The sequence below is a fragment of the Pelmatolapia mariae genome, linkage group LG3_W, assembly GCF_036321145.2.
Source record: "Pelmatolapia mariae isolate MD_Pm_ZW linkage group LG3_W, Pm_UMD_F_2, whole genome shotgun sequence".
Taxonomy (NCBI): Eukaryota; Metazoa; Chordata; class Actinopteri; order Cichliformes; family Cichlidae; genus Pelmatolapia; species Pelmatolapia mariae.
Genome location: NC_086229.1, coordinates 87566205 through 87586242, shown reverse-complemented (window position 1 = coordinate 87586242; position 20038 = coordinate 87566205). Strand labels below are relative to the sequence as shown.

The window sequence follows — 20038 nt, the reverse complement described above, 5'->3', positions numbered from 1 at the left end:
TTTTAGATCTGGTTTTCACTCTGGGCCTGAACACTGAGTCTTTTTATTCTCAGGTCTTTTTGACCACATATGTGTGTTGTTTTTAATTTATTTTCTGATTTGAATCCTGTTACTGGTCATCATATAATTACCGCTCATATTTTTAATAATCTTTCTTCAGATATAGTTTCTGCTTTTTTAATGTTTATGATACTTTTTCCCTAAACAAAGATAAATATCTAAATATCTAATTCTAAATATCGTTGTGCATTCTTTTAACGATGACTATCTGTTTTAGACAAAGTGGTTCCTTTTAAAACCAGAAATGCCACCTCTGCTAAATCTTTAGACTAGATGAATGACAAAATGTACTTTTTCAAGCATAGCTGTCTGAAAGTGGAAGATTTGTAAAAATCTGCAAAGCAAATCCAAGTTCATCTTTTTTATGAAAGACAGCTCTTACATCCTTTTAATAACATGGTGAAAAATCTGAGGGCTACACATCTTTTACATTTAATCCAAAACAGCCGAGTGAATTCAAAAGTTTTATTTGACACAGTTAGAAGCATTTTCACACCAGTATTTCCTGCTGATAGGTTTGTAGCTTGAACCTATTCGCTGGAACGTTGAAGACAATTTAATTACACAGCAAGCAAAACACGAAGTAGGCAACGTTCTTTATGTTTCCGTGCACGGGGAGGCCTGTCTGGAGCTAAGTGTCGTTCCACCCACTTGACCTCCGTCAGACTCTCAGCCAGGTTCCCCATAGCACTCCTTTTATTGTGGTTACATGAATATGCATAGGTTCATTAACATATAACATCTTACATAGGTATACATGTGTCCATCTAAACAAAAGGCTCTTATGCTTAACCAGATACAGAGTAGCTGTCCTCCTATACCATAAAACAATAAGACAAGGCACGGCCTCTCCCATGCTCCCAAGATGTGGGTGTGAAAGCCAGAACACTCTGGAATGCACACAAAGTTTGCAGACTATTGAGGATCAAACCTCTACCAATCTACAACTAATTATAAAACTCTAAGCATATATAAGTAGATATTTCTAAGCATAAATGACAATCAACAATACAAATCTAACACCTGCTATAACTGTTCACTCAAATGAAGAGTGTGAAAACTTTCTTTTCTTCTTTTTTTAATAAGGTCTATAATATCAGAGTAAATATTACTCCTCGTCCTTCCTCTCTGGCCTCATGCCTTAACTGGCCACCACTTTTAATGAGCTGATGATAGCATCTCTGAATGCTATCATCAGTTTGGTTGATAAAATGAAGCCATCCTCCTGCCCATGTGACCTTTTACCAACCTCACTGTTCAGATAGGTCTTTCACACAATGGGACTTTGTTCTGTGGTCGCAAATTTTGAAGCCATCCTGATAACCTTCTTCCACCAACGATGTGGAGATCCAACCCTTTTAGATCCAATTAAAATCAAGACACTCAAAAAGATGCTCTGGAAAAGAGTAGAATTCTTGGAACAGAGTTTAATACACTGAATCATATGAACAGCAGGAAAAAAATACATACAGACATTTAGCAAGAGAATTACATAGCAGAAAGCAAGCAAAGCAAAACCCCGGGGTGTACAGCCTTAAGCACAGACAGCAGAGCAACACAGAGACGGACAGAGAGTAACAGCAGAGGGGAAAAAGCGCTGGGGGTGTCCTCTGGTCCCCTAATATATAGGGTCCAGTATCCCCACCCCCTGCTGCTGGGTAACTTTCCCACACGCCCAAACACAGCAGCAGGGGTCAGGTACAGGCCAAGGTCTTGGCCAAAGGCCAGTCAGGACTCTGACTACCCCTTGCTCTGGCTTATCACAATAGGTCATGACACGGTCAAACATCACACATTAATCCTAATTACTAAATCTTACACAGCAAGTGGCACAATCTTATAATATATAATCTTAAAACTACATAGGTTACATGCTTAAAACACTTCAGTGTAGTTCAAAGTATGTGTGTGTGTGTGTGTGTGTGTGTGTGTGTGTGTGTGTGTGTGTGGACGGGTATTAACATCTTCATGGGGACCAAAAATTGGTAGTTTACTATACTTGTGGGGACAATCAGCCCTCGTGGGGACCAAAATCCCGGTCCCCACGAGTTTGAAGGCATTTTTGAGACTCAAAATGTGGTTTTAGTGTCAGGGTTACAATTAGGTTATGGTTAGGTTTAGGGTCAGGGTCAGGGTCAGGGTTAGGCATTCATTTTTGATGGTTAGGGTTAGGGTAAGCGGCTAGGGAAAGCATTGTGTCAATGAGATGTCCCCACAAGGATATAAATACACACATGTGTGTGTGTGTGTGTGTGTGTGTGTGTGTGTGTGTGTGTGTGTGTGTGTGTGTGTGTGTGTGTGTGTGTGTGTGTGTGTGTGTGTGTTCAGGATCTCTGTTACAATGTTACTGTTTTGGTTGTGCTGCATGAAAGACGTTGAGTAAGTATTAGGGAAGGTTAGTTACCGGAGCTGGAGGGTGAGTTATGCAGGAGAACTCTCCCCTTACATTAACTGCCCTGTTACTGTAAAACCTTAATAAACCTCGGTGAAGCAAAATGTCTTGTGCTTAAGACTCTACATGAAAGTTAAAATATATATGTTCAGTGCACATAGATATATAGTGTATATAGTTACACAGTTATACATATCATACAAAAATCCACCACAGTTCTCATGGTGATTTGTAGTTCTTAAACTTATTGTGCATTTTTTTTAAAGACCTTGTTATTCATCCTGTTTAAAAGAAAAAGAAAACTCTGCTGACCCCTCTCTCCTTTCAGAATTTTAGGCCAAATTTCAAAATTGCCTTTTATCAGCAAAAATTTTAGAAAAATTGGTGTCCAACTACCTTTCAGAAGTTTTTACGACTCACAACATTTTAAAAAAGTTTCAATCCAAGTTTCACCAGATGCAGTTTACTAAAGCAGTTCTTCTTAGAGTTTGAAATTATGTTTTAATGCATAGAGATGTAAACTAAATATTCAGTCCTTGTACTCTTGGATCTCACAGCTGCTCACTTTGTGTTTAAATTGAACAAAACTGTTATGGCCCTGGGTCGGTGACCCAGTGTTTTTGTACTTTTTTCTTTTGATTTCATCATGGATTGTGACTGTGGTTTGGTTTCTGTCCTAGTGTTTCTAACTCCCTAGTTTTGTGGTACTTCCTGAGTTCTGATTTTTAGGTTTTGTTATTTGACTTCCCAGTGTTAATTCTGTGCTCTCTCTGTTCTGTGTCATCGCTGCCTGTGTATCCCCCCTAGTGTAGTCAGGTCTCTGTGTAAAGCGCGTCTCTGAGTCTGTCTTCGCGTGTGTTTTGAGTTTCCTGTTTTATTGTGAAAGTCCGTGTCTTATGCCAGTGTGTTCAGTTTCCCCTGTCTCTCTTGTCGATCACAATCAGCTGTGCCTCCCTCCTGTGTATAGTTTCCTCGTTCCCTTCTGAGTAGTGTGTGTTCACTCATGTTCGTCGCTAGTCCATCTGTGTTTCTTCCCTGCGTTTTCTCCCCGAGTCACCTGTTCAGGTTCATTTTGTTAGTCATTCCCAGTTTAGGTCACCTTTAGGTTTTGTTTTTGCTCGCTGTGTTTCTGTTTGTGACACCGGTGTGTGTAAATAAAGCTCCTTCACGTCCAAGCCAGTGCCAGCGTCTGGGTCCTCTCTCACACCCTCCACACATCTGCCACCGCAGCCGTGACAGTAACACTTAGGGTTGCCAACCGTCCCTTAAAAAACGGAATCGTCCCGTATTTAGAAACAAAAGTACACGTCCCGTATTGAGCAAATAAGGGACGCACTTTGTCCCGTAACACAGTGAGAATCAAAAGTAGTCTATAAATGTTAATGGAATTAACGCTTTGTTTGAAAACATAATTCCCAGCCCCTCTCCTGCTTTGTGACCAATGAGCTGACAGCACACTTATGACAATTCGAGTATGACAATTCAGATTACCCCTTATCTCATTGGTCGAGGAAAGGTCGCTTACGGAGAAAATACCGGAAGACAACAGATGACCACAACAAGAAGCATGGCCAACAGGGAAACAAACGCCGACACTGCGGTGCAAGTCTCGGACGACAGTACACCTAAAGCTGGGCAAACACTGTGCGATTTTCAAACTGCACGATTGACTCGCAGGAGTTATAAGTTCATAGATCACGATGCAGGGTCTCACACTATACCGCCCGATGCTCTAATGCGACCTGAGTGCTCACACTGTGCCTCCATAAAATGAAGGTTATAACAGAAAATCTGTCGCTTGCTCTGCCTCTCTGTCTTTCACTCACACAGACACGCACACCACCACCATCAACTTTGCTAAATTGCTAATGAAAAACATTGATCAGGCAGCTGTGATTGAGCAGGTTGTTGTGGTCCTGATAATTTTGTGATGCCACATCGAAAAGGCTCGGATGAGCTTTCCAAAGTTCTACAAGTTGTGCCTCCATTGCTTGTGTCCAGATCACACGCTGCACAGCCCTGCTGCTCAGTCTTTTTCACCGACGTTTATGTGTTTGCGCGTGAGCAGTGTGAGCGGCTGCGGTGACACCCTCACGAGTGATTGATGATCGGGAGCTGGTCGTGAGGTGTTAATCGCTTCTCGTTACCCCACGTACACTACACAATGCACGATGAAGGCCAAAATCGGGCCGATCACCAAATCGGTCGCACGACTCAAAAATCGGCTCAAAATGGGCCAATAATCGCACAGTGTAAGCCCAGCATTAGACCAGCAATGTTTGTTCCCCTCAGAGAAAGAAAAAAGGCTGCAAAAGTACAGGGAGGAATGGGAAAAGGAAAACACCTGGCTGGAAAAGTGCACGATAACACCTATAAAGCGCACTGCACTGTGTGCCGGTGCACTTTTTCCATAGGCATGCTTCTAATGGTGGGCACATAAAGAACATGAGGGGCGTGAAAGCTCGGAGAACCCTTAACCAATTTTTTGTCCACCAGGCCACGGCAGAAGCAGATATGGTATGTAAACACTGGTTTGTTTTTTTTAAACCCTCTGGTTAAGGTTAATATGGGCATGTGCAGTGAATATCAGCGCTATATGGCCAGAAGTGTGATAATATAATTTATTTTGTGTAATAAACAACTGCAAGGATAGATGATTACAACAAATAGATTACTAATACATAAAAGTAATACATAGATGAATAATAATAATAATAAGTTAAGCATGACAGGCTTCTGTTTAAGAAAGAGACCTGTTTTATTGTGTTAATGTTGTCATTTTGAGCTAAAAATAAATGGCTAAATGATCATTTGTTTCCCATATGGTCATATCACAAAGAATATGCATCTAATTAAATCAAATTCAAGTCAAATAGTTAAAAAAATAATTTCACACACAAAAAAAAGAGCTACAAAATTCACCACACTGGGAAGGGTGAAGACAACTGGGTTGCCCGGCCCTGGCCACGAGGTGTCCCTTATTTATTTTTCAGGGAGTTGGCAACCCTAGTAACACTGAGATTGTTTTGAAATCGGATTTCATGTAACTTAACATGCTACAATAAAATAGATGTGACAAATACACAATCCAACCTTTTTTAGTTCAATAACTCAAAGCTTGAGATGAAAGAAAGTAAAATCTTGCATTTACAAACAATGGTGAATGATGACTATAAGGTTAAAGTAAAGAAAATTAAAATTAAAAAAGAAATCAGACAAAGAAAGTGAATGTAAGTTCTGAATATGGTTACTTACTCAGATAAGAAAACTTTCTTTACAGGTGAAAATTGAATATGTAAATACCTCAGAAAAAACAACAACATTAAATTCTAATGATTTTTTTTAGTCTTAGTAGAATAATACCACATACAGACTCAAATCCGTGAGAAACATAAATGTATATTTGAAAAAAATATAAAATGACAACAAAACCAAAACAAGGCACATTTTGAGCAGATTCTTTTTCATTTCAGGTGTTAATTGCAAACTCATGTAAATGTGAGCAATAGTAAAAGAAATGTTCTCGTATTACGGTATTGTAAAGGCATAGTAGCTAATGTACATTAATCTACATCATAAAAGTGATCTGATATCACATTATTGGATGTGTTCTCTGCACTTAAAGAATAGGAGGAAGAATGTAACTCCTCTTACAAGCTGTGAAACGACTCATTGAGACTTTTTTCTGCCTGATCTCTTGTGATTTGTTTCCAAGCTGAAGGGATATCAGCAGGCACTGCATTAAATGTTTTAGCAAAATCATTGTTGTACTTTGCCATTATAAATTTCCAGTAGTCTGATGCTTCAAGGCTCACATCTGGAGGGATTTTCCAGTTTGGATAAATTTCCTTGTAACGCTTATAAGGGTGAAATTTATTGTTTGTAGCACTGCATTGAAATTGGGCGCCACTGATCACGAGAGAGGAGCATATGTCAGTGACAAGTTTGTTTGTTGTGTGCCACCTGCAGTTACCCAGTCCCTGTGGCCGATGCAGTGAAGCAAAGTGCTCAGTATGACCTCCTCCTCCTGCATCACAGGGAGCTTTGCAGAATGGACACTGTTTGCCGCAACCAACCAGTTTGTTGAAAAGCTCATTCTGGGGATTCATTTTGAGCTGTTTTAGTTTCATTTCAAAGTTCAATGTCTGGAATTCTCTTCTGAGATCTTTTGCCATCTCATTCACAGATACTGTGAGCCAGTCAGCAAACTGTTCCTTATCAGCATTGTTCAGGATCATAAAAGCACCAAGAGCATCCTGGGAAATGACCAGTTTATCACCAAGTTCTTTACAAATATCTTCAACAAATGTCTTCAAATCATCACTCTTTCCTGTTTTTGCCTTGTTGATTGCACCATTTATGCGTATGATGCATGACTGGAGACGTTGGTCCTCAAATTCAGACATTTTTGACACAGTTGAAAAGTGCTCCACTATTTGTTTGTGAATCCACATCTTGACATACTTCTCATATGAATCAATATAGCTCACATAGTTTTTAAAATCATCCTTTGAGAGTAAATCCAGTAAAAGTGAATACTGGAAGGACATTCGTGTGCTGAACTGCTCACATGTCAGCATTTCATCAGTGATATCAGGGCCCAGGGATTGACTGATAAAGTCTTCAACAGCAGGTTTCAAACATCGGTTGGTGAATTCTTCTGCCTTCTTCTGACACTGGTCTCTTTTATAGAACACATCAATGAAATCATCACGAAACTTTTCCTTGTTTTTCATCAGACATCTGTAGGGATCATTTGCTTGGATGAAATCTTCGTGCATTTTCTGAAACTCTCTGGCTGCAAATCCACAGATGTGCTGTTTCAGAGAAACTTCAAACTCAGTGTCGTTGTTAACATCTTTATTCTTTTGCAGTTTCTCGTCAATCATGTGTAGGATCTCCTGGATGTAAGTCTCAGAGTAATTGCTTTTCTTTTTCACTTTTTCTCTCACAAACTGAGTGCAGGCATCTATGATGCTGTCAGCCTGTTTTTGTGCAGCTATTTTGTAATCTTCTTTTCTAAACAAATTCCAGACACCGTGTTTGAATTTTTTAAAAAATCCTTCAGGTGTATATTCGAAAGGCTCTTTTCCACAATCCTGGAGACTTTTTTGACTTAATAATTCACATGCATGACTCCCCCTGTATGAAAGCTTGATTCTTAGGTAGTTAGATACGCTGGTGAAGACATTTGTTGTCTTTTGTTTGGAAAAAGAAAGTTTCTTCAGAGTGTCATTCCACATCTTGTGAAATTCATTTTCCAGTTCTGTCTCTCCCATTTGGATATTCTTTTTCCGACATTCATCAATTAGTGCACAAACTGCCTCTTCAATCTTTTGTGTATGATTCTTCTTAATGTTATCAAGTTTTATCATCCCCTCTCTGATTTCTGCTGCTGCTGTGAGCTGATTAAACACAGATCTCTCCATTTCACACCGAAGGCTCTTTGCACTGTTTGAGAATTCCTCTCTGTATCCTTCTACAAGATAAACATGACCCTCTGTTTGCTTGAAATACTTTGTCAGATTTTCGAGAAGTCTTGTCTCCCATGTGGACAGCACTGTGGAAGCTTCGCTTTTCAAAGATGTGAGAAATTCTCTCATGTCAGAAGATTCAGATTTGTCTGCAGTTGTACCAAAATTGGAAATTCTAGTATCTGCATTTGTTACCCAGGTGTACATTTCTTTTTTGAATTCCCACTCCCATTTGTTGAATTCTGTGCAGAGTCTCATGTATGCATCAGCTACGAGGCTGTTTCTGAAGCTGAAGATAAAGTTTTCATGCTTTACTGCAGTCCACAGACTTGTCATCCACTCTTTAAACTCCATGACATCATTAGCAGATGACTCACAGTTTCCCAGCAGTTGGATGATGTGTTTCTTGAGCTCATATACAGCCTCACTGTAGCCTGCATTGACTGGTGCCATTGGTGGGTTTCCATTCCAGAGTCCAGGAATGTACCAGTTCCCAGTGTCTGGACTGTACTCCATCACATCAGTGAAGCTCTTGTTCTCCTCTTTCTTTTCCATTTTGGCTGCTGCCTGGGTCATCTCATTTAACTGTTCCAGGAGCAGTTTCCTGTCTCGCGAGTTATTGTCATGGGCTGAAACATCGGACACATTCTGGTGAACAAACTGACATTTCGGCTTTTTGCCCACCTCCTTCATCCTGAGAAAAGCATGCACAACTATTTGTAGGATGTCCTTCATTTCAGTGGAATTCTCCATTGCAACATTGACAATGGTGACATCACTCAGCCCCACAACAAGTGTAGCAAGCTCATTGTCGTGCTCGTAGCTGTTGTCCAGTTGTGCAAGTTCTGGTGACTTTAAGCCCTCAGTGTCAATGATCACCATGAAGTCACAGTTTAGGACTTTTTTCATGTCTTCATTGATTTTGATGAGCAACATAAAGGCACCTCGAGTACATCGACCACTGCTGACTGCAAACTGCACTCCAAACATGGTGTTAAGGAGAGTGGACTTTCCTGTGCTCTGAACTCCAAGAACTGTGACTACCAGGATCTTTCTGTTTGGAGACACCAAGTCACTGAGCTGAGAGAGAACATCACTCACCCATCTGAGAGGGATGTTGGATGCATCTCCATCTACAAGCTCAAGAGGAAATCCATCAAGCAACAACTCTGCACACAGTTTGGGCAGATGCTGCAGCTGTTGACGTGCTGGATCTGTTTCTGGAAGGGACAGTGAAGCTTCATAGATCTGACCCATTTCACGGAAGAAGTGTTCAATCCCCAGTGAGCTGTTGGAAATCTGTCTGTCAATCTCCTTTATCTCCTTCTTGTTCTCAGAGTTCTTGCATTTTTCTTTATATTTCATCCGAAGTTCAGACATTTTTGTACGAGACAGGTTATCCAGGTTCATTCGCATCCATTTCAGGAAATAAAACCTCTCTGTTCCTGGGCTTGATATTGCATTGATGAAGCATGTCATAGCTGTCGACATGTCATAAGAGTTCTGCCTTTTCCGCAGTTCTTTTCTGTCTTCCTGAAGTTGACTTTTGTAATCTTCTATATTTCCAGAGCCAACTTTTCGAAGGCGAAATTCTTCTTTCTCTAAGCAGGTCAGTTCTTTCCATATTTCACCTTGCCGAGGAAGGTGATCTTCTTTGTAACTATGGATGTCTTGAATTTCTGCAGTGATGGCTTCTGCATTTGTCTTTGCAGTCTGGCACTCTAGAGAGTCTTCATCAACCAGGATTCCCAGTTCATGGGCAATGTCTGCCATCTGCTCTATTGTCACCTTCATCTTTGAGTTTTCAACTACATCTGTGATTGTTTTTCTCAGAACTTTTACCAAGTCTGCATCATTTTTACTTTTTGTCTTAATAATGATGTTTTTAGTCAAGCCCAACTTGGTTGCTACTTCTTTTAAATCATCTTTACTGAAGCGCTTGCTCTCATAGTTACCCACTAAGCACACCTTTGTCTTATGCTTTTGGTTGCTAAGTAGACTGCACTTAGAGAAATCCAAATGGTCAAAGAACACAAAAACTGCTGCAGATGTCTGACAAAGAAAGGAGTATTGTGCTTCAAATGAAGCAATGTCCCCACGAAGGTTAGCTACAGCCACTGGCTGACTGAAAATATCAATGTTTGCTTTTCCACCAGGAAGATACCAAGTAATTTCAGTCAGTCCGTTGGATATTCTTCTTGGACTGTCACCACACTCCATGTTGCAGTGAACAAAGGTGTCATGGTACTGCTGAGAATTGCTCAGAAGTTTATTGAGAATCTCTGACTTGGACAAGGAGCACTCACCCAGTCTGACAAAAGAGATCATTGGAAGTTCAGAGAGAACGATTCTGTCTTCAATGAAGCCCTTGGATTCTGACAGAGCCTGAGGTCTGTACTTTTTAACAATGTCTCTCATGGCCCACAGCATGAGTGTGCACTGATTGGTGTCACAATTTGGAAGCAGCAGAGGAACAGAGAACTGACACATGGACATTTTCAGTGCTATTTCCTGCTGTAGGAAACCATCAGAACACAGAAAGAGAGCAGTGATAATGTCCAGGGGGTTTAGCATATCATCTGCGTCTGGGCTCTTAAACAGATCATCAAAATCTAAGTTTGAATCCTGAGATCCATCATCAGAATCTGATTCACACAGTGATTTCACATTTCTAGCTGTCACATTAACCATCATCAGTTTCTTTAGAAAACACCATGGAAGGTCTGAGTTACTCTTGACAGGTTGATCAGTGATGGTCTTCTCATTAATCTCAAGTATTCTGCCAAGTGTTAGCTTCTCTCCGTAGTACTGTTCAATGTCCAGATCCTTCATTAAGTTTTCCAGCTTTGTCACTGTGAAAATAAACACAGAACAGAACATATAAAACAGGGTGATTACTTTTGGTTTAACATTTGAGGGACATTATTATTACACGTCACAACAAGCTTTCAAACATCAAACTAATATGAACCTAAACAGTACCACAAGCAAGGCAGTTTATTAACTGCCATGGATTGACGGATGAAAAGAGATGAAAGAGGCAAAACTGTGTGCCAAAGTCAGAGGTTGAAGTGGTCAGTGGTTCTTTTTGTTTTTTTGGCACACAACTTCTCATTTAATGTTTTTTCTTTATTACTTATATTTTAGATTCATCAAAATAGCCTCCCTTTGTTTTTATTACTGGTTTGCACAATCTTGGCACTCTCTCGATGAGCTTCATGAGGTCGTCACCAGAAATGTTTTTTTGTTGGCCCCTTTGCCTTCACTCTGCAGTCCATCTCCATCTCATCCCACTTTATCCCCTTTCCTACTCATTTTTTTGTTTATAAGCAAACTCACCTTCTACAACAGATGCAACAGAAAATAGAGCTATTTTTTATTTTCCTTCTTTTTCTCTGATTCAAGCTGAGTACATTGATTAGAATAAAAACTTAGACTGAAATAACATTTGTATTCCCATCTACTATTATTTTATTCTGACATTAAGTCTCTTCTCATGTTTGTTTCTCAGGTAAAGCATTGATTTTCCTGGTTCCAACTGACCTGGGGTATGTTTAGTGATCTAAAAGTGTCAGAAACCAAAAAATTCCACTACAGCGGTGTTCTTTACATCTCACAGATCATGGTTCAATGAAGAATTATCACCCATTTTTCATTTAAAAAAGGCTTTTAAAACTTTTTTAAAAATGTACTTTGGAAGGACCTTCAAACAAATACAATAATTTTTCATGAAATTGATTTTTTAAATTATTTTTTTATTTTATATTTTACAATACTTGTTTACTTATTTTAATGGAATAATTTTTCAGATCTCTCTCCCATCTCGCAGCACTTGTCTCTCAATCATCAAATCGTATTACTCTGGAAAAAGTACAAAGTCTCCAGAGACACTATGGCAAAAACAAAATATGCCTCTGCGTCCCACAGACTGGCTGTTAATTCATCCATTGACTTATGGACCCAAGCCAGCACGAGAACCCCAAATATCCATTCTTCCAATTCTCTCCCAAAAAACACCTTCTTTTTAGATTAGTCACTCGAGAATGATTTTCTGTATTGAGTTGGGCATGAACAGCTCAAAAGCTGACTGATGTCTGTCACACGAGTCACTGCCATTCATGATGGCCCTGGCATTGTTTTTATTATATTTTGTGCAGACAGTTTTGCCTGATGTGCATTTGAGGATGATGACCACTATATTCCACCATTTTCAGATGTGATTGTCTTGCTTGGAGGGATATGGATAGCAGTTTCCTTATTTGGTTTAGAATCATTAGATTCAGAATTAACCTCAAGATGGTCTTCATCTTCAGACACATGCTCCTCCTCTATGATCAAAGGTGAGTTCCAGAGCCTCCAGGGCTGTCAACTGTTTATGTCTGCTGTGTGTTTGTGCTCGGAGTCTCACAATTTCAAAGAAACTAGCAGTGTTGGGTCAAATTGACCAGCGCGTGTGTTGATTACAGTTTTAAAGCCAAGTATAACACATTTCAAATTCAAAAATACTTGAGACACTAAAGCTGTACTTCAACTTTTACTAGAGTATTTTTTAACACTAGTATCTGTACTTCTACTTAAGTAAAGAAATGTCTGTACTTTTTTAAGTATTTTGTGGTTTGCTTCATTTTTCAACAGCTATGACTCGCCTCTTTTGCTTACCTTTGTTTCCAGATGTCTCAACAGACTGGCCTTTGAGGTCGTCCATTTCATCAGAGCCTGAATAATGTCCTCTGGTCTCATGATTCTGTGTGTGGAGCAGTTCATGTAGTTAGTCTCAGTTGTTGTTAATGGAAAAAATCATTTTGCTTAAAGCTGCAAGCTGGCAACACGTCAGTTCGTGCAGTTCTGCAGAACAAACAAATTGTATAAAGCTGATTATTAACACCCATATAACACCAGGCTGAACATGGTGTTGAGAGAAGGATGTTACGTTTAATAAATGCATTTCTACTGTTGGCTTCATTTTAAAAAACAATTATGAGTCCCTCGCTATAATGCGGTTCACCTTTCGCAGCCTCGCTGTTTCACTGATTTTGTTTGTGCAATTTTGCATGCTTTTTTTTTTTTTCTTTTTTTTTTTTTTTAAACAGTGGATTATGTTCTGTGTCCTGATTGATTGACAATGGTCTACAGCCAATCTCCTCCGTACCGTATCTCCTGTACAGTACAGAATGAGTTCAGCTTGTCAAATTTACATAAATCTTCGATAGCTAGCAGTGTGACTCTGAAGGGCTGTACTGTATGTTTATAAGTTTTCTCCCCAACAAACACAACAATGTCGACGAAACGTTTTGCACCGTCGAAGGCACCTGCAGTAGCACCCAAAAGGCAGAGGAAGATGCTAACCATCGCACAAAAAGTTGGACTTCTGGACATGCTAAAGGAAGGTAGAAGTTACCGTATTTTTCGAATTATAAGTGAAACAAAACAGTCAGATAAGTCAAACTTTACTCAACTCATTCTTCTTGCTTCCTCCATTGATTCAATAATCTTGAATTCTCTGGCAGCTGCTCTATTTCCATGTTCTGGACCTGAAAACAGGGTTTGATCTTTGGTTTCATTCTACAGGGTGGGCCATTTATATGGATACGTCAAACTTACTGGTAATGTCACAAGAAAAACAATGGTGTGCTTGGTTTCAACGTAACTTTATTCTTTCATGAGTTATTTACAAGTTTCTCTTTGTTCACAGCCATTGACATGTCGAAGAGGTTAACACGTGAGGAGCGGATCGAAATTGTGTTGATATCTGGTGAACGCAGTAACCGGGTCATTGCAGCAGATTTCAATGCAAGACACCCTACGAGACCACCCATCTCCCATACTACAGTTAGCAAACTGCTTGCTAACTTTCGTGAAACTGGTTCAGTGTTGGATTTGCCAAAATGTGGACGCAAGAAAACTGTCACTAATGAAGAAACATCAGTGGCTGTCCTAGCTTCATTCAGCAAGAGCCCACAGCGTAGCACTCGCCACATGTCACTGGAGAGTGGCATTAGTCGAACATCCCTTCGGCGGATATTAGCTACTCACAAATGGCACCCTTACAAACTCCAGCTACTGCAGCATCTCAACGAGGATGACCCAGATCGGCGCACAGAATTTGCAGAATGGGCAAAACAAAAATTGGAACAGGACCCTCAGTTCACGCAGAAGATTTTGTTCAGTGATGAGGCAAACATTTATGTGAATGGTGAAGTTAACAAACAAAACCACCGCTATTGGTCTGACACTAACCCACATTGGATGGATCCCTCCAAGACTGTTGGAACAACAAAAGTGATGGTTTGGTGTGGTATACGGGGTACAACGATAGTGGGTCCATTCTTCATCAATGGAAACATCAAGGCCGCTGGATATTTGAAATTGCTACATGATGATGTGTTCCCCTCTTTATGCACTGAAGCTGGCACGTTCCCTGAGTTTTTCCAGCAAGATGGTGCACCACCACATTATGGGTGCCAGGTCGGAGCATTCCTAGATGAACAGTTTCCTGGAAAGTGGATTGGTCGTCGTGGGCCAGTTGAATGGTCCCCAAGGTCTCCCGATCTGACCCCCTTAGACTTTTGTCTTTGGGGTCATCTGAAGGCAATTGTCTATGGTGTGAAGATACGAGATGTGCAGCACCTGAAACTACGGATACTGGATGCCTGTGCTGGCATTTCTCCTGCGGTGTTGCTATCAGTATGTGAAGAGTGGGAGAAGAGGGTTGCATTGACAATCCAACACAATGGGCAGCACATTGAACACATTTTACAAGTGGTCAGAAACTTGTAAATAACTCATGAAAGAATAAAGTTACGTTGAAACCAAGCACACCATTGTTTTTCTGGTGACATTATCAATAAGTTTGATGTGTCACATGGCCCTCTTCCTATTGAAAAAACCAAAGTTGTATCCAAGATGGCCGACTTCTAAATGGCCACCATGGTCACCACCCATCCTGAGGAGTTTGACCCCTCACATATACTAATGTGCCACAAACAAGACTTTAATATCACCAACCATTCCCATTTTATTACGGTGTATCCATATAAATGGCCCACCCTGTATAATACTGGACTTATTTTTCTACTAAGGTTTGAACTTTGAGGGTGTCTGAACAAGAGAGAAAAGTGTGAAATTGTTCATGCCTGTCTGAGAAAAGTGTATAAAGTGTGCGGTGAGGGGTTTTACAGCCTTAAAACATCTATAATGATTGTAAAAAATAAAGCTGGCTACTTCGCGGATTTCACCTATCGTGGGTTATTTTTAGAACGCAACTCCCGCGATAAACGAGGGACCGCTGTATTTTAGAAAATACATCAAACACATCAAAATATAATTACCCTACACATATTATCTTACATGCACTTATTTAATGATGCACAACATATCATCTTACCTCCATTGTGGGTGCAGACTGTCATCCAACTGTTGTTCTAAATTACTCAGGCTCCATCTCTGAAAGTGATGAGAGACAGGTCTAAGTCTGTATACTCCATGGACTATATTGCATTTCACAGAATTCAAGCTTTACAAAAAAATTCAATATGTTTATAACTTCACCAGATATAAGAACATCAAGGCTTTTCTCTTTCTTTTTGCTTTGCAGGAAAGCTTACAATATAATTCAGCTCAGTGAAGTACCTGCTTGTTCCTTTATCCAACTTGTACACTAAAACTTTATCAAGTACAATGCAAACCAAAAAGGTAGTTTACCTCCAAAATAAAATGGAACCCTTTAGAACATAGTATAAAATAAAGTATAAAATATGAAAGTAGGAAAAAACAACATGTCCAGAAGTGGGAAGTAAAAGTATAAATACTTCATTACTGGACTTAAGTATGATTTTCAGACATCTGCATTTTACTTAACAATAAAATAACATAAAAGACAATCCTACTGATGTATCAATCACTGTTGCTTACCTCACATGCCAACATGGAAATTTAATGCTTAGCTGTAATGCCCCATTTCATTTTAGAGATTTTTTTAACAGATGCTGGATATAAACATGATGTATGCTGATGAACTTATGCTTTTTATGTATCATAAAATGTCCTGCAAAACAAATTGAAGTAACTAACTTTATGTTATTCAAAAGTTGTATTTAAATAACAGACAGTACAGGCTAAAGTGGTTAGCTTGCAGTACTGTGATAATGATTACAGAGATGCATTGTGCCGGACTGGTGCAGAATATATGTGATGTCCACAGTTAGTGTTAGATTACACTAAGAGTAGCAGACGTCAATATAAATTTAAGCTGATGTGTTTACTAGTTTTATACTATGTAGAGGGTAGAAAGTAGCCATGACATGGCACTCACAATAGAAATAATTGCGACTTATTTCTGAATGATTTGTTTCCCCACACTGTTACCACAACACCAGATTTTAGGGTTTCCCCATACTAGGGTTGGGCGATATGTAAAAATTTTCCAACAGACAATCTTAAGTCCAATAATCGACGATGGTCGATATATTCGCGCATGCGCAGACTTGGGTCAGGTGCATCCTTCGTGGCCCACCATATCCCTGAATTCATACCGCGGCCCAGTTTCCAACAATGGCGGCAGCTACTTAGTTTTAATGTTACTCTTATTACTCTTTCTGGGTGACAAAATAAATTAAGATATTTTCAGGCGAGAATGTAGCTGTGTAAACTTCAAATATCTACTTGGTTTATCAAGATATCACATATTTGCAAACGTGCTCCGACGTGTTCGGAGACACATAGTACAATAAGCGAGGTACTATTTTTTTTTAGCCACAATTTCATAGTAGCTCGTTGCTGCAGTGTTGTTCGCTCCCCACCTACGTAGGAGGCGGGCCTGTAATCCATTTGATTGGTTAATGCCGTGAAGGGCTCTATTCGACTGGTCAAATGTGTCAAGGGGTTTCTTTGTTTGGTAAATTCTTTAAAGCACGTGTGTAAACATTTTAGGGTACCCAATTATCGCAGTTTACGCCGTGTTTTGCGATGGGCCCATCGCACAGGCTGATATCGCGATGACAGTAAATTTTTGATTTATTGTGCAGGCCTAGCTGGGTATCGTCACTGATTTCTATAATCCATTTGATTCCGATTCACAAGGTCCGATTCGAATCAATTTTGCCTCAGACAGTCAGAAATATTATAATTCTGATCATTTATCAGCACTGACACTTCTGAGACTTTATCAGAGTTGTAAACACCACAGAAGATGTCTTTGTGTTAAAGTAACTGAGGATAAAACACAGAAAAACATGAAGGAGATTTTCCTGGCCTGGCTTCTTATAGCAGACAACCTTAAAAATATTCTGCAGTAGAACAAAAACTGAAGAAAACTATGAATCAACATATGAACATTACCTGATGCTGCTGAAGTGAAGCAGAGCAAAGTTACAGAGGTTTGATTAGAGACAGCCAAGCGTTTTGCAATTTCGCATAATTTTAAAAAGTTTAAATTTCTTCAGTATTGAACAGCAGAAATGAGGCTTTCTTGTCCGAGGTCATTTAAGTTAAGAAAGAAAGAAAGAAAGAAAGAAAGAAAGAAAGAAAGAAAGACAGCGGCCGACAGCGCTGTAAACAAGGTGGGTAGTAAGCAAACAAATAATGCAGAAAACAGAGATCTGGGATGGGAAACTGTTCTTGAAGTACACCGAGAGAAAGAGCTGTGCATGAAGTGTGATTTTTATCATGGTGGAAGCAAACCAGCAAAAGTAAAAGTGAATTAATGACGACATTTATCAAATGTGAAGCGCAGTTTGGATCTTCTTTTGCTGCTTGTTCAGTGCGTTTTGGTTGGAGAGAGACAAAACCTGCAGCTCAGAGTCTAGCGCAAAAAAGACGTAAACACAAAGCGCGGACCCAACACATCAGAATCAGTGGGATGTCGGCTTTCAGCCCCGACGTTGTGTCTGTGTACGTGCCATCGGGTGAGAAAGCCGAGAAACAGAAAAGCTGATTCTGATGCGTTGGGTCCGCGCTTTGTGTTTACGTCTTTGTGCAGAATCCGTTTACGTGCTCTCATTTGCTGTTTTAGCTGATTGGTGGTTGTTGAAATAGATTTGTGAGCTTTAACCTGAGATTCTGGTGTTTCTGGCAAAATACATTTATAATTAAAAGTCGATTCGGGATTTTATGAATCGATATCGCTTTATTCAAGCTACTCACCTCCCTCTATCCGCCTGCACTTTCAAACATAAACACGAAGGACTACAGGAATATCTGGACCACGGCCAATCAGAGAGGTCCCGCCCCTGACTATCTCGGATTGGTTTAGACCACAATATGGGCATAAAGTGTGTCTGTTGTTGACTATACGGAGACTTTCAGAGTTGCAGAGACTTTTTTTTTTTTTTTTCTCGAACAGCTGGTCGCACTGGTGCAACCTAAGATTTTTTTTAGTCGCACCATTGAGAAATTAGGTCACAAATTGGCCGCACTCTAGAGCCCTGCTAATGTCAATCCACTAAGGTAATATTTACAAAGAAATTAAAGCTTTCAGTGCATCTTTCTTCTGTTGGTGACAAATTGCATACATAGTGGCAGTGATCATAGAGGGTCAGTCAAAGATGCTAGTCCTTTTGGGTGAGCACCTGCATTTGGGTGGAAAGCCTAAGGCCTGCAAGCCAGCAGATCTAATTTAATTTTTTAATACACAGCAAATGAGGAAAATAAGGTTTGATGCTCTGTAAAGGTGTTGCTATAAATTTTTATACGTACATGAATAAATTGAAACATTATGTGCAGACCATGTAAACCTCTTGTAATTCGTTATTTTTAAAAAAAAATCTTTAAAACAATATATCTTTGCTATGCATAAGTATCAAAACGTTTCTTAAGTAACCCAAAAGAACTGATTGGCTGACCTGGAATCCCTGTTACCCATAATTCCAAAAGCATTAGACATGACTGGAACAGGTCTGCAATATTTTTAAAGTTATTTTCTTTTTAATAATGTTCACCCAAAGTAGGATTATTAAAGTTAAATAATCTTTATTGAATTACATAAAAAACTTGTTACTTATCCCTTACATATACATACACTTAATTGAGAACCCTCATAGCACTCCAGCAGTCCTAGTTGAGCAAAAGTGACAGAAACACGTGGTTCCTCTTATATTTTCTCCTGCAGAAACGATTCAAAAAGTTAAAGTGTGCTTCCGGGTTGTGTCACGCTTGTTGTACGAGAGTAAAAAAAAAAAAACCGGATGCTTCAGTGAACACATTTGAAGGTTTCCTATCGTGTACTCAGAATCGACCTTTAAAGAATGACTTTTCATGTGCTAACACATATCTAGGTGTAAGACAAAAGAAAATGCAATTTTTCATTATACAGCATCAACAACTACAAATTAATTATATTCGTACACGAACCGGTGAGACTTACACATCTGCATCACTCTATTTTCTTGTGCCGAACGGTTTCCATTGTCTAGATACGACAATATTTTTTTTTATCTCCGACAGAAATCTGAAATATACCATAAATCAACGAGACTGTGACGACACATCCATCAGTGAGAGAATGATGTATGATCACAGGGGAAAATCCTAATCAAACCTCTAAAAACGAAACTATGGAAACCCAAGTAAAGCGTGTCATGTAACATACCATATACACATACCAGGCAAAACAACATCAAAAAGCTACCCACCTTTGTATTTTTCTCCCCTTCAGGCTCTTGTTTTCTCCTTCATGCAGTAGATTTACAAGCAAACTTTTCCGTTACTGTAGAGCACAGAAGCACATTTCACTCGCCTTCTAGAACACTCCTGTTACGCGGTTTGATGAACACTTTCACTTCCGGTTTCATGACCAAGCCACTGCACTCACCCTACAGTTTACACCAATGACTGTACACCGATGACTCTGACCACTGACACCAATGAAAAACTACTAAAGCGCAGTCTTCTCTTTCTGTTTATTCTGCGCTGTTGCAGATCTTTACTGGAGGCAAACTGAAGCTTTCTAAAGGATTGAAGCTTGTATAGAAAAATGGTTCATTTCTCGAAGCCAACACAGTCCTATTTCGTGCCCTCTGGTGGCCAAACATATGAAGAGCAGCTTGACTCTACAACTTGAAATTAACTGCTTTATTACGACTGTCGACTTATTAATCAGGTGAATTAAGAGCTTTGT

General features: G+C 39.6%; 2 protein-coding genes across 2 annotated transcripts; one reads left to right on the top strand and one right to left on the bottom strand.

Moving 5' to 3' along the window:
• Window positions 1-503: 503 nt before the first annotated feature.
• Window positions 504-19845, bottom strand: LOC134624964 (up-regulator of cell proliferation-like). The gene is made up of 4 exons (XM_063470207.1): window positions 19554-19845; window positions 15311-15369; window positions 12586-12670; window positions 504-10778 (listed from the first exon to the last, which is right to left on the bottom strand). Exons 2-4 carry the CDS (start codon window positions 15314-15316, stop codon window positions 6103-6105), a joined length of 4767 nt encoding a protein of 1588 aa, XP_063326277.1. The 5' UTR covers window positions 15317-15369; window positions 19554-19845; the 3' UTR covers window positions 504-6102.
• On the top strand, window positions 13492-15148 carry LOC135932766 (uncharacterized). The gene is made up of 2 exons (XM_065470379.1): window positions 13492-13529; window positions 13619-15148. Exon 2 carries the CDS (start codon window positions 13627-13629, stop codon window positions 14701-14703), a length of 1077 nt encoding a protein of 358 aa, XP_065326451.1. The 5' UTR covers window positions 13492-13529; window positions 13619-13626; the 3' UTR covers window positions 14704-15148.
• Window positions 19846-20038: the final 193 nt, after the last annotated feature.